This window comes from Oncorhynchus keta, chromosome 34 (assembly GCF_023373465.1).
Source record: "Oncorhynchus keta strain PuntledgeMale-10-30-2019 chromosome 34, Oket_V2, whole genome shotgun sequence".
Classification (NCBI taxonomy): domain Eukaryota; kingdom Metazoa; phylum Chordata; class Actinopteri; order Salmoniformes; family Salmonidae; genus Oncorhynchus; species Oncorhynchus keta.
The window spans coordinates 65,552,352-65,567,201 of NC_068454.1; the positions used below are offsets into that span (position 1 = coordinate 65,552,352).

The 14,850-nt window shown below is 45.1% G+C and overlaps 1 protein-coding gene across 2 annotated transcripts in view; it reads right to left on the reverse strand.

Annotated features, from left to right (window-relative positions):
- LOC118367622 (integrin alpha-8) overlaps positions 1-14,850 on the reverse strand; it is a 60,256-nt gene that overhangs the window by 19,347 nt on the left and 26,059 nt on the right. Inside the window, exons 13-20 of one of the 2 annotated variants that reach the window (XM_052494449.1) lie at positions 11,346-11,543; positions 2,944-2,989; positions 2,722-2,829; positions 1,818-1,873; positions 1,394-1,551; positions 1,054-1,182; positions 860-927; positions 220-367 (exon numbers count right to left, since the gene is read on the reverse strand). In XM_052494449.1, coding sequence (XP_052350409.1) covers positions 220-367; positions 860-927; positions 1,054-1,182; positions 1,394-1,551; positions 1,818-1,873; positions 2,722-2,829; positions 2,944-2,989; positions 11,346-11,543 — 911 coding nt within the window. The remainder of the gene's footprint in view (positions 1-219; positions 368-859; positions 928-1,053; positions 1,183-1,393; positions 1,552-1,817; positions 1,874-2,721; positions 2,830-2,943; positions 2,990-11,345; positions 11,544-14,850) is intronic. The other variant, XM_052494450.1, reaches the window with a different exon arrangement.

The following is a 14,850-nucleotide window of genomic DNA, read 5'->3' on the forward strand; positions in this document are numbered from 1 at the left end:
TGATGCATGTTCTGACAGTAACAACCCCATCCATCTTAGTGCCCCATTACTCTCTATCTCTCACAAACAAACACACTATGAGTCCTCTATAAAAAAAAAACTGACATTGTCAACAGGATGTAATGTAATGGTAAAGAGGTCAGCAAGGCGGTAGGGTCTAGTTGAGCTGGGCTAGGGTCAGTGTGGGGGGTGGTAGTGTGTGTGAATGTGTGTTCTCACCTCTATCCTGCGTTCCACTCCTATGTAATCAGCCTCAGGGGGTAGGAGTGTGTGTAGCTCTGTCTCATATGCCCCCTCTCCTTTGTTAACCGCGTTTATGGTCAACATGACCAGGTTGTCATCCCCGACCACCAGCTCTGTACGGTCCCTGTATTTGTGTGTGTCCAGGAGAGAGAAAAAAACAAGTCAATACTATGTCAAACAGTAGAGGTCAAAATATGTGTGTGTGTCAGTCAAGAGGAGAATGACAGGGTGTTTTGTTGGGCTGCCATGGCGATAGCATACAGATGGAAACAGTAAAAAAAGACACACACACAGGCCTCACTACACGCTTGCTAATGTAAACAATCAGAGAGTAAATTTCTCTCCTTGCATACTGTAACGCGGTCCTACACTTTGTTTGGGTGTGTGTGTATATGAATGTGTGTGAGTGTGAGCATGTACATATGTTGAAAGTTTACAGGTTGACAAGGACTTTTCTGAATCTTCCCAACATGCCTCACTTGACAGGGCAGGGCACAACACAAGGCGTAACACACCCCTATATCAGTAAGGTTACTTAACTGCTGTATTTAAATGAGACTGTAACTGATTCATGTTGACGTATATGCTACATATGTTAGATACAGTAGATACTTACATGCTTGCAGACAGCTGGAGGTCTGGAATACACTCATTGTCTTCCCCACAGTCCAGCAGAATATACGCCTGAGAAATAAAGGAGAGAGGGATTGGGAGAGGGATGGGGGAGGATTTAGGTCTAGTCTAACAGTACTCTTATGCTGTAAGTGGTCTTGATTGGATGAGAAAGAGAGCCCATACACACACACACACCTGTTCCTGCAGGAAGGTACTGCTGTAGCGGTTGAGGATAGGGGGGAGGTCCAGGTTGGAAGGAGGGGCTAAACTGTAGTTCAGAGCCAATGAGATGGGAGTCAATTTATCCCTAAATTCATCCTCCTCCTGAGAGTGACAGAGATAGAAGGGGGGTGGGGGGGAGAAACCATGTAACAGAAAGTTTGTTCACTATAACACAATAACGGGTCCAAAAACAGGTTCAGCTGAGTTGGCAGATATTTTAAGAGGATCTTGTCCGAACACAGCAAGGACGGAGGCCTCAATTAAAAAAAAAAACTCAAATCCATTATTTGGCAGTGGAGTGTGTTTGACTTACTCGTAGGTAGACCGTGTAGTTCAGGCAGGAGTGTGGACGGCTGTGGCCAAGAGTCAGGACCCCTGTGTGCTGGGGCTGATGGGAATCCAGGAAATTAACTCTTTTTACTCCGCCCCTCACACCTTTCAGCCAATCCAGTTGCAGCTCTGCATTCAAGACTGGGAGAGGTGGAGGAGAGAGGGGGATGGAGGGAGAGAGTGAGGAGGGGTTCCATATGGTCCCATCCTGTGTGGAAGTGTGTGTGTATTCTCATCTGGTGTGCAGGAGGGAACCCTGTGTATTGTCTACTTTATCCCTTTTAGATTCAACATCATTAGCCAGTGGGAACAATGCATTCCTACATTCATATAGTCAGCATCTCTAACACTAACTTATACATAAACATCTACCTCCCCCCTCTTCATCCCCAGTCAGAGCTACTTACCTACAGAGTCTGGGATCCCCACACCGCTCACCTTCGCACAAATATCTACCCTGAGACTGGATAACAGAGAGAGAGGTAGAGACACATGGGAGATTGAGACAGGATAAAAACATTTCTCTTCTGTATATATGTCTGTGTGTGTGTCAATATGTGTGTGTGTGTGTGTGTGTGTGTGTGTGTGTGTGTGTATGCGCTCATTAGATTCCAGGATATTAATGGTGCAAGTCTCCCTCTGTAGGAGTTACTTTCCTGTTCCTGATAGGAGGGACAACACACACACACACACACACACACACACACACACACACACACACACACACACACACACACACACACACACACACACACACACACACACACACACACACACACACACACACACACACACACACACACACACGCGACACATACTGGGGTTCTCTAGCAGTGAACTGCCTGTCAACCAGAACCACTCAGGACAGAACAATGATTAGAACAAAAACTTCTTCTTTACCACTCGTCCTCTCAGTCTCCCCAAAACCACCAGAAAAACAACTCCACTGGCCAAAGCTCTCAATAAAACAATTATTCAATGAAAGAAAAAGCAACAGTCCCAGACAGTCCTAAAAACTCCCTAATAGTACATGTGTTGTTGTGTCCTGTCTCGTTCCTCCAGCCAGTCTGATGGTTTATTTCAATCAGCCGTGTTTGTTTTTACTGAATTCCACAATTTAGTGTTGTCTGTCAATCTGCCCAAACGCACCATGTCTCTGTCCCTGCCAACACACATAGCCTATAAAGCACCCTATTGGTCTTACGTCTGTCACTCACTAGGCTACCATGGTGTAGGGTTTCTGGAAAGGTAGGGCATGTGTGTGACTGCTTGTGTGAGTGCGTGTGTGCTTGCATGCGTGTGTGTACTCACCAGGTTACCATGGTATCAGATTCTGTCAGGAGGCAGGATCGGTCGTCAGGGTTCAGGATTCTAGGAGTCAGGATCATCTCAGCCTCCACTGACACTACAGGACGAGCCCTACACGCACACACGCATGCACACGCACACAATTCATTTCACCATTGTAAACTAGCAGCCAATCTGATACACGAAACAATGTAGTCTAGCCAATCAGAGAATTAGATATCTTACCTGTACACCGACACCTCCCCTTTACCAAATGCTCCCACTATCAGATCTACAGTGAAAGAGAGAGAGAGAGAGAGAGAGAGAGAGAGAGAGAGAGAGAGAGAGAGAGAGAGAGAGAGAGAGAGAGAGAGAGAGAGAGAGAGAGACAGACAGACAGACAGACAGACAGACAGACAGACAGACAGACAGACAGACAGACAGACAGAGTCTATGAGCTTCAAAGAACGCCACAGATGGGACTGATTTCATGGTCTGAGCAATCTCATCAAGCACAGACCTCTCATGTTTTACACACACTGACACATAGATACACACACATACACAAACACATTTAGTCTGTACCAGCTTTGAGTTGTGAATATAACCATTTTCGTAGCACTATTTTGGTTCAGAATGAAACTATCCAAATAGGAACACAGTGTGTGTGTCGCAACGGAGAAACCCCACGGCACATTCCAGCTCCATTAGAACGTTCCCATTGCTCCAATCAGATCCCTCTGCTACACAACAACAACACTCCCTCACTTTACTATAACCATGTTCCTTATACAACCAGTCAGTCTGCAGCAGCCACTTTACTATAATCATGTGCCTTATACAACCAGTCAGTCTGCAGCAGCCACTTTACTATAACCATGTGCCTTATACAACCAGTCAGTCTGCAGCAGCCACTTTACTATAACCATGTGCCTTATACAACCAGTCAGTCTGCAGCAGCCACTTTACTATAACCATGTGCCTTATACAACCAGTCAGTCTGCAGCAGCCACTTTACTATAACCATGTGCCTTATACAACCAGTCAGTCTGCAGCAGCCACTTTACTATAATCATGTGCCTTATACAACCAGTCAGTCTGCAGCAGCCACTTTACTATAATCATGTGCCTTATACAACCAGTCAGTCTGCAGCAGCCACTTTACTATAATCATGTGCCTTATACAACCAGTCAGTCTGCAGCAGCCACTCAACTAGTCTATTGCTCTACTCAGTTAATTTGTGATTATGTGTTTTGAAGATGGAGTCTTAAATGGGTTTTTGTTTAAAATAGGAGTGACTGGGATATATAGAATATGCCCCCAGCCATAGATCTAGCAAGTCCTGTCACTGGAAGACAGAGGTTAATCTAAGCTCTGAAGCTGCTACAGCACTGGGACTGGGGACAGAGGCTAAGATAAGTCATGCTAATATCAATGAGGCTGAGGGTCAGAGGCTAAGGTAAGTCATGCAAATATCAATTAGGCTGAGGGTCAGAGGCTAAGGTAAGTCATGCAAATATCAATGAGGCTGAGGGTCAGAGGCTAAGTTTACTTATGATAATATATCATTGGGACTGGTTAAGCTCATTAGTTCTGACCTCTGCAGTTCTGTTTGAAAGAGTTCTGAGCTCTCTAGTTCCATCGGTCTAGTGGAGGTCATGAGAAAAATGTGATCAGGACCTATAAGGGTTGATGTGGTTCTGAAAACTTGTGACAGAGAGTATATATAATAATAATAATAATAATATATTTTTTTTTCATTTTACCTTTATTTAACCAGGCAAATAAGAAATATTCTTATTTTAATGATGGCCTAGTGGGTTAACTGCCTGTTAATATAGCTCGGGGTTTGCCATTTACGCTCTAACCACTGATGCTGCCGCCCCACGTTTAGCTTTATCCAAAGCCAGAGAGGTTGTCTCCAGTTTACTAGAAAGAGTCAAGTTGAGAACTTTTCAGATAGCCTTTTATCTGTTGGGAATATACAATCCTGGCTATCCATCAAATAAAACAGACTAGGTTAAGTCTTGATGCTGATAGAGGGCTAGAGTGTCATACACAGGGGCACCCTGTTAGTGACATCTGTTTAAATGGTTAAACTATTAGAGTCAAATACTAGAACGTTTCCATAGATCTATTGAGTGTGTGTGTGTGTGTGTGTGTGTGTGTGTGTGTGTGTGTGTGTGTGTGTGTGTGTGTGTGTGTGTGTGTGTGTGTGTGTGTGTGTGTGTGTGTGTGTGTGTGTGTGTGTGTGTGTGTGTGTGTGTGTGTGTGTGTGTGTGTGTGTGTGTGTCTGTGTGTGTGCACGTGTTTAAGTGAATGTGTATCTAAATTGAATGTAGGAGTGGTCCATCTGTTTTTGCAGTCAGTGAGAGTGCCTTAGCCTGCTGAAACCACAACATTCAACATTACACCCTAGCCCCCAGTGTGTGTGTGTGTGTGTGTGTGTGTGTGTGTGTGTGTGTGTGTGTGTGTGTGTGTGTGTGTGTGTGTGTGTGTGTGTGTGTGTGTGTGTGTGTGTGTGTGTGTGTGTGTGTGTGCATGCATGCGTGCGTGCGTGTGTGTTTTATAGGTGTAACAAGGGGCGGTAGAGAAAGGGGGACCTCTAGCTGTCTGTGGGGTATGGGGGCAGTTGGAAAGGTAGAGGTGAGGAGGGAAGGAGGAACGGGGGAACGAGAGGGAATGAGGAAGAGGGGAAAGAGAGGGAAGAAGGAAGAGGGGGAACGAGGCAGAGAGGAGGAAAGAGGACAGCAGTTAAAGCACTTGGCCTTTCAACCACAATCTGCAAGTCATCAAAGCTAAGGTGTGCTTTCAGCAGGCAGATCTAACCGCACACATACACACACACACACACACACACTCACACACACACACACACACACACACACACACACACACACACACACACACACACACACACACACACACACACACACACACACACACACACACACACACACACACACACACACACACACACACACACACACACACACACACACACACACACACACACACACACACACACAAAGTACAGTCCAAACATCAGCTCATCCTCAGGGACCCAAACTTCCAACAGAAGAATTCCGCATTCATTCCAAAGTCCTGGATCTGTCCGTCTTACACTCCAGAGAAACCCAACCCCACTTCTCCCGTAGGTGTATGTGTGCATATGTGCGTGCCAGTGGAGGCTGCTGAAGGGAGGACGGCTCATAATAATGGCCAGAATGGAACGAATGGAATGGCATCAACACCTGGAAACCATGTGTTTGATACCATTCCGCTCCAGTCACTACCAAAAGCCTGTCCTCCCCAAGGTGCCACCATCCTCCTATGGTGCGTGCCTGTGTGTGTGTGTGTGTGTGTGTGTGTGTGTGTGTGTGTGTGTGTGTGAGTGAGTGCACGTTCCTCCCATAGGTACAGTTGTACATACACTTTAGCCAAATACATTTAAACTCAGTTTATCATAATTCCTGAATTTAATCCTAGTAAAATCCCTGTCTTAGGTCAGTTAGGATCACCACTTGGTTTTAAGAATGTCAAATGTCAAAATAATAGTTGAGAGAATGTCACGACTTCCGCCGAAGTCGGCCCTTCTCCTTGTTCGGGTGGTGTTCGGCGGTCGACGTCACCGGCTTTCTAGTCACCATCGATCCATGTTTCAGTTTAGTTTAGTTTGTCTGGTTTCAATTACATATCACGTTCCTTATTTAACCCTCTGGCATATATTCCTGTTCTGTCCATGATTGTTGGTGTCATAAGTGGTTGTTGTATGTGCGAGTGTGAATGTTTGTTCCTATTTGGAATTTTTGCTTGACTTTTTTGAGTAAACTCCGTTGTGTTGCTCAAACCTGTGTTCTGCGCCTGACTCCGCTACATTTCTGCACCCAATCGCTGACAGAATCACGGACCGTTCAAATGGAGACAGCAGGTGCAGCCAGCCCTTCTCTCCCAGTAGAGGAGCGCGTTCAGCAGCACGCGACCATGTTACACAGTCTAGGGACAGCCATGGATCGCGTGCTGCAAACAATGGACAGATGGGAGAGAGGAGGCTTTCCTGTAAATACTACATCATCACCTCCGCCCGCACCTCAACCTACACCGATGTCCACCCCTCCTGTCGTCAGGACCCAGTGGGATTCGGCTCCTGACAGAGCAGGTGTAACAGAGTCAGGTTTGTAGGCCTCCTTGCTCGCACATCCTTTTTCAGTTCTGCCCACAAATTCTCTATAGGTTTGAGGTCAGGGCTAGGTGATGGCCACTCCAATACCGTGACTTTGTTGACCGTAAGCCATTTTGCCACAACTTTGGAAGTATGCTTGGGATCATTGTCCATTTGGAAGACCCATTTGCGACCAAGCTTTAACTTCCTGACTGATGTCTTGAGATGTTGCTTCACTTTATTTATATAATTTTCCTTCCTCATGTGGCCATCTATTTTGTGAAGTGCACCAGTCCCTCCTGCAGAAAAGCACCCCCACAACATGACTCTGCCACCCCCGTGCTTCACGGTTGGGATGGTGTTCTTCGGCTTGCAAGCCTCCCCCTTTTTCCTCAAAACATAACGAAGGTCATTATGGCCAAACAGTTCTATTTTTGTTTCATCAAACCAGAGGACATTTCTCCAAAAACGACGATCTTTGTCCCCATGTGCAGTTGCAAACCGTAGTCTGTCTTTTTTATGGCTGTATTGGAGCAGTGGCTTCTTCCTTGCTGAGCGGCCTTTCAGGTTATGTCGATATAGGACTCGTTTTATTGTGGATATAGATACTTTGTACCTGTTTCCTCCAGCATCTTCATAAGGTCATTTGCTGTTGTTCTGGGATGGATTCTCACTTTTCGCACCAAAGTACGTTCATCTCTAGGAGACAGAACGCGTCTCCTTCCTGAGCATTATGACGGCTGCGTGTTCCCATGGTGTTTATACTTGCATAGTATTGTTTGTACAGATGAACGTGGTACCTTCAGGCGTTTGGAAATTGCTCCCAAGGATGAACCAGACTTGTGGAGGTCTACAATTTTTTCGGAAGTCTTTGCCGACTTCTTCTGATTTTCCCATGATGTCAAGCAAAGAGGCACTGAGTTTGAAGGTAGGCCTTGAAATACATCCACAGGTACACCTCCAATTGACTCAGTTGTCAATTAGCCTATCAGAAGCCTCTAAAGCCATGACATACTTTTCTGGAATTTTCCAAGCTGTTTAAAGGCACAGTCAACTTAGTGTATGTAAATTTCTGACCCACTGGAATTGTGATACAGTGAATTATAAGTTAAATAATCTGCCTGTGAACAATTGTTGGAAAAATGACTTGTGTCATGCACACAGTAGATGTCCTAAACGACTTGCCAAAACTATAGTTCGTTAACAAGAAATATGTGGAGTGGTTGAAAAACAAGTTTTAATGATTCCAACCTAGGTGTGTGTATACTTCCGACTTCAACTGTACATGCATTGTGTTTGTACAGTGTGTGTGACTGAGTAACTCGATGTGGGGTGATTCTGTACAGGGACTGGCTTTGGTTCATAGCCTGGTACAGACTCAACACTTACACTCAGAGGCCAGAGAAATTGATCACAAGCCATGCAGTGCATGTGTGTGCATGTGTGTGCGTGTGTGTGTGTGTGTGTGTGTGTGTGTGTGTGTGTGTGTGTGTGTGTGTGTGTGTGTGTGTGTGTGTGTGTGTGTGTGTGTGTGTCTGTGTGTGTGTGTGTGCTTTTGTGTGCTTGTGTATAAAAGTGTGTTTGCAGAATGTGTGTGTGTGTGTGTGTGTGTGTAAAAAGTGTGTGAATGTCAGCTTGGTGTGTGTACAAAGTGAACTATGCTGCTTTGAATGGTTTTCATTATAAAAGACCCAGATTTCAGCTGTTTGCAGAATGGAGAGATCAGCTTGGTCAGGTCTGTTGCTTCCTTCAGAATTACAGAGAGGAAGAAAAGAATCATTCCTACTTTTCAGCTTGGTCTATAGAGGTACAAAGACTGAACTATGCTGCCTTTAGAATGGCTACCTTTCAGCTTGGTCTATAGAGGTACAAAGACTGAACTCACTGCTTTTAGAATGGCTACCTTTCAGCTTGGTCTATAGAGGTACAAAGACTGAACTATGCTTCCTTTAGAATGGCTACTTTTCAGCTTGGTCTATAGAGGTACAAAGACTGAACTATGCTGCCTTTAGAATGGCTACCTTTCAGCTTGGTCTATAGAGGTACAAAGACTGAACTACACTGCTTTTAGAATGGCTACCTTTCAGCTTGGTCTATAGAGGTACAAAGACTGAACTATGCTTCCTTTAGAATGGCTACTTTTCAGCTTGGTCTATAGAGGTACAAAGACTGAACTATGCTGCCTTTAGAATGGCTACTTTTCAGCTTGGTCTATAGAGGTACAAAGACTGAACTATGCTGCCTTTAGAATGGCTACTTTTCAGCTTGGTCTATAGAGGTACAAAGACTGAACTATGCTGCCTTTAGAATGGCTACTTTTCAGCTTGGTCTATAGAGGTACAAAGACTGAACTATGCTGCCTTTAGAATGGCTACCTTTCAGCTTGGTCTATAGAGGTACAAAGACTGAACTTCACTGCTTTTAGAATGGCTACCTTTCAGCTTGGTCCATAGAGGTACAAAGACTGAACTACACTGCTTTTAGAATGGCTCCAAATTGAGGGGAAAACAAGGGGGTTCAAAAGTTTAATTTCTAAACATGTGCAGTCTTAAATCACCTTTTAAGAGCCCATGATTCCAAGTAAATTAATGTGTATACAAACACTCACACAGACATTCAGACTACCACTGACTGAACATGTAAATACAAACACTCCCTTCAGATTGCTGTTGTGTGGCATGTTCATCTGTACCATGACATCACAAAAGAGGAAGTCTCTCCAAAGTAATACTAGCCATATGTTCTTCTGAAGAATTGGAGGCTTGTGTCCGCCAGAGGCCTACAACGCAATGGTGAAATATCTGGCGAACAGACTAAACACTTTCAAATTGATTTTTTAAATTTTTTATATTCATCATCTCCAGCACCCTCCCAACATGAACACATGTGGAAATGGCACGTTTCTATGTTTTGTAGCAAAAAAGATAAGGAAAATAAGTGTTTCCAAAGACATTGTCAAACAATTAGTAGACAATGCCTACTCATAATCGGTTAAAATCACATGATGCACACTGATGATGTTATTGGAAACACTTACAGTGGGTATTTAGTCAGCCACCAATTGTGCAAGTTCTCCCACTTAAAAAGATGAGAGAGGCCTGTAATTTTCATCATATGTACACTTCAACTATGACAGACAAAATGAGAAAAACATCCAGAAAATCACATTGTAGGATTTCTAATGAATTTATTTGCAAATTATGGTGGAAAATAAGTATTTCTCAATACTTTGTTATATACCCTTTGTTGGCAATGACAGAGGTCAAATGTTTTCTGTTTGTCTTCACAAGGTTTTCAAACACTGTTGCTGGTATTTTGGCCCATTCCTCCATGCAGATCTCCTCTAGATGAGTGATGTTTTGGGGCTGTTGCTGGGCAACACGGACTTTCAATTCCTTCCAAAGAGTTTCTATGAGGTTGAGATCTGGAGACTGGCTAGGCCACTCCAGGACCTTGAAATGCTTCTTACGAAGCCACTCCTTCATTGCCTGGGCGGTGTGTTTGGGATCATTGTCATGCTGCAGGTCATTCACTAGGTCCCCCCATGTGGTTCTGGGATTTTTTCTCACCGTTCTTGTGATCATTTTGACCCCACGGGGTGAGATCTTGCGTTGAGCCCCAGATCGAGGGAGATTATCAGTGGTCTTGTATGTCTTCCATTTCCTAATAATTGCTCCCGCAGTTGATTTCTTCAAACCAAGCTGCTTACCTATTGCAGATTCAGTCTTCCCAGCCTGGTGCAGGTCTACAATGTTGTTTCTGGTGTCCTTTGACAGCTCTTTGGTCTTGGCCATAGTGGAGTTTGGAGTGTGACTGTTTGAGGTTGTGGACAGGTGTCTTTTATACTGATAACAAGTTCAAACAGGTGCCATTAATACAGGTAACGAGTGGAGGACAGAGGAGCCTCTTAAAGAATAAGTTACAGGTCTGTGAGAGCCAGAAATCTTGCTTGTTTGTAGGTGACCAAATACTTACTTTCCACCATAATTTGCAAATAAATTCATTAAAAATCCTACAATGTGATTTTCTGGATTTTTTTCCCCTCATTTTCTCTGTCATAGTTGAAATGTACCTATGATGAAAATTACAGGCCTCTCTCATCTTTTTAAGTGGGAGAACTTGCACACTTGGTGGCTGACTAAATACTTTTTTGCCCCACTCTATCTCCCTCATATCTATTTTTCCACAAAACATGAAAACACCATTTTCACATACGTTGGTTGATGTTGGGGTGGTGCCGGAGATGATGAATATGAAGTTGAAACATTTGGACATTTCCTTAAGATGTTTTAGCGCACAGAGAACAGACTTATTGCGTGCCACCCCCCTCTCTTCCTGGGACAGGACAAGAAGTCATCAAAGAATCGTCGTGGCAACAGCTCTAACCCGACTACCCCTCCTGAGTAACGACTTCACCAGAAGAAGGGAGGAGAGAAGTGAAACGGAAAAAAGAGGAGAAAATAAGTAAGGTGCATGGGAGTGTACCAGGGTAATGGTTGTTGTCCAGGTCTCTGTCCCCCCTCAGGGTGAAGCCGTAGCCGGAGAGGCCACTACTGGAGGCCCATGCTCCATAGAGCTCCTGGCTGAGGGTTAGGCCGCGGGCCGTCAGGGCTCTCTGGCCATTGTAGATCAACACCAGGCCACTCCGGTCCTCCCCTCCAAATGGACAACCCACTGCCACGTCTATGAGACACAGAGAGAGAGAGGGGGGGTATGACGGTAGGAAACACAGATAGAAACACAAAACCAACTCCAGTATGAGTTATAAGGCTGGCCTTCTGAAGTGATACAGCAGACCAGCTTACATCAGCAGGAGAGAGGGATGAGAGAAAAATAACAAGAGAGAGGGATGGGAGGGATGGTTTAGACATCAAGTGAAAGCCCCTGAGGGAGAGGTAAAGAGACTACCGAGGACTACCCCTCTCGCTTTCCATTTCCTTCTCTCTCTCTCCAAATGTATATGTCAAACATGTAGAACTGTCTAAAAGGCACAGGCAGGAGATTCCTGTGACAATGAGCAGCCAATGGCTACCCTTCACCAGCGATTGCTAGGTGTTAGCCCCACCCCACACACACACTCACACAGCGCAACTCCCCACCTGCATCCTGTCTGCTGTTGGAGCTGAAAAATGGAGCTGAAAACTACAAACAGTGTTGTCATGGTTACACTGCTCTGTGATGATAAGGGCGGGAATCAGAGACAATCAGAGTGACAGATATAGGGAAAATAATCAAGCAGGTGAGTCAGCCAGGAGCTGCCAGAGCCGTCAGTCAGCCAGGACCTGCCAGAACCATCAGTCAGCCAGGAGCTGCCAGGGCCGTCAGTGAGCCAGGAGCTGCCAGAGCCGTCAGTCAGCCAGGAGCTGCCAGAGCTGCCTGTCACGCCGGCGATGACAGAATCGCCCTTCACTCCGGAGCTGCCGGAGTCTCCCACCTGTCCGGCGCTGCCGGAGTCTCCCGCCTGTCCGGCGCTGCCAGAGTCTCCCGTCCATTCAGAACCCGTGGCGACCAGGACCCAGTCCGAGATCGGCGGCGAGGGTCGCCACTCTTAAGAGGCTACGGAGGCGAATAGAGAGGCGAAGAAGGACTATGGTGGAGTGGGGTACACATCCCGCGCCAGAGCCGCCACCGCGGACAGACACCCACCCAGACCCTCACCTATATGTTTAGGTTTTGCGGCCGGAGTCCGCACCTTTGGGGGGTGTACTGTCATGTTCTGACCATAGTTCTGTTATTTTATCTTTGTTTTAGTATGGTCAGGGCATGAGTTGGATGGGCAGTCTATGTTTGTTTTTCTATTTTGGTTTTTGAGTTCGGCCTAGTATGGTTCTCAATCAGAGGCAGCTGTCAATTATTGTCCCTGATTGAGGATCATACTTAGGTAGCCTGGGTTTCAGTTTTGGGTTGTGGGTGTTTGTCTTCCGTGTCAGTGTTTGTCGCCACACGGGACTGGTTCGTTCATTTCACGTTTATTGTTTTGTATTTCGTAGTGTTCAGTTTTTTAAAAATAAACATTATGGACACTTACCACGCTGCGTTTTAGTCCTCCGATCCTTCTCGCTTCTCCTCCTCAGAAGAGGAGGACGAGATCCCTTACAGACATCTACTGTGTGCATGACACAAGTCATTTTTCCCACAATTGTTTACAGACAGATTATTTAATTATAATTCACTGTATCACAATTCCAGTGCGTCAGAAGTTGACTGTGCCTTTAAACAGCTTGGAAAATTCCAGAAAAGGATGTCATGTCTTTAGAAGCTTCTGACAAGCTAATTGACATCATTTGAGTCAATTGGAGATGTACCTGTGGATGTATTTCAAGGCCTACCTTCAAACTCAGTGCCTCATTGTGCTTGACATCGTGGGGGGAAAAAAATCAGACAAGACCTCAGAAAAAAAATGTAGACCTCCACAAGTCTGATTCATCCTTGGGAGCAATTTCCAAACGCCTGTTCATCTGTTCATCTGCACAAACAATAGTACGTAAGTATAAATACCATGGGACCGCGCAGCCGTCATACCACTCAGGAAGGAGTGAGGCTTGCAAGCCAAAGAACACCATCCCAACCGTGAAGCACGGGGTTGGAGCATCATGTTGTGGGGGTGCTTTGCTGCAGGAGGGCTTGTGCACTTCACAAAATAGATGGCATCACGAGGAAGGAACATTATGTGGATATATTGAAGCAACATCTCAAGACATCAGTCAGGAAGTTAAAGCTTGTTTGCAAATGGGTCTTCCAAATGGACAATGACCCCAAGCATACTTCCAAAGTTGTGGCAAAATGGCTTAAAGACAACAGAATCCTTTCGACAATGTGTGGGCAGAACTGAAAAAGCATGTGCAAGCAAGGAGGAATGGGCCAAACTTCACCCACCTTGTTGTGGGAAGCTTGTGGAAGGCTACCCGAAACGTTTGACCAAGTTAAACAATTTAAAGGCAATGCTACCAAATACTAATTGAGTGTATGTAAACTTCTGACCCACTGAGAATGTGATGAAAGAAATAATAGCTGAAATAAATCATTCTCTCTGCTATTATTCTCACATTTCACATTCTTAAAATAAAGTGGTGATCCTAACTGACCTAAGACAGGGCATTTTTACTTGGATTAAATGTCAGGAATTGTGATAAACTTAGTTTAAATGTATTTGGCTAAGGTGTATGTAAACTTCCGACTTCAACTGTAGGTCCTGGATGGCAGGAAGCTTGGCCCCAGTGATGTACTGGGCTGTACGCACTACCCTCTGTAGCGCCTTACGGTCAGATGCCAAGCAGTTGTCATACCAGCAGGTGATGCAACCGGTCAGGATGCTCTCGATGGTGCAGCTGTAGAACTGTTTGAGGATCTGGGGACCCATGCCAAATATTTTCAGTCTCCGGAGGGGACTGTCTTGGGGTGTTTGGACCATGATAGTCTGTTGGTGATGTGGACACCAAGGAACTTGAAACTCTTGACCCACTCCACTACAGCCCCGTCAATGTTAATGGGGGCCTCTTCGGCCCGCTTTTTCCTGTAGTCCACAATCAGCTCCTTTGTCTTGCTCACATTGAGGGAGAAGTTGTTGTCTTATACGTGCATTTGAGTGACTGATTGAGTTATGCCTCAACACTGATAGACATTGATTCAGATTTATTGATTTAGTTCTGATGATGATGATGATGATGATGATGATGATGATGTGGAGGGAGAGCGGCTCTAAAACATTCATAAAAACATAAACACATACATAAACAACTAAGTAGGATTGTCATCATATGTTCCACAGAGAAATATTCATTGGTCCCAGTTCAAGACCACATGCCTGAGGCTCTGAAAAGCATTTGTTATGATCCGTTCTCCCCTCAGCTGCCTCCACTGATGTGTGTGTGTGTGTGTGTGTTAATAAAACAAACACAACGTGAGGCAGAATGAACTCTGGGCAGAGGGACAGAAACTTCCAGATGACCCTATCTTAGCGGACATCTGGAGATTAAAAATAACTCTCTCT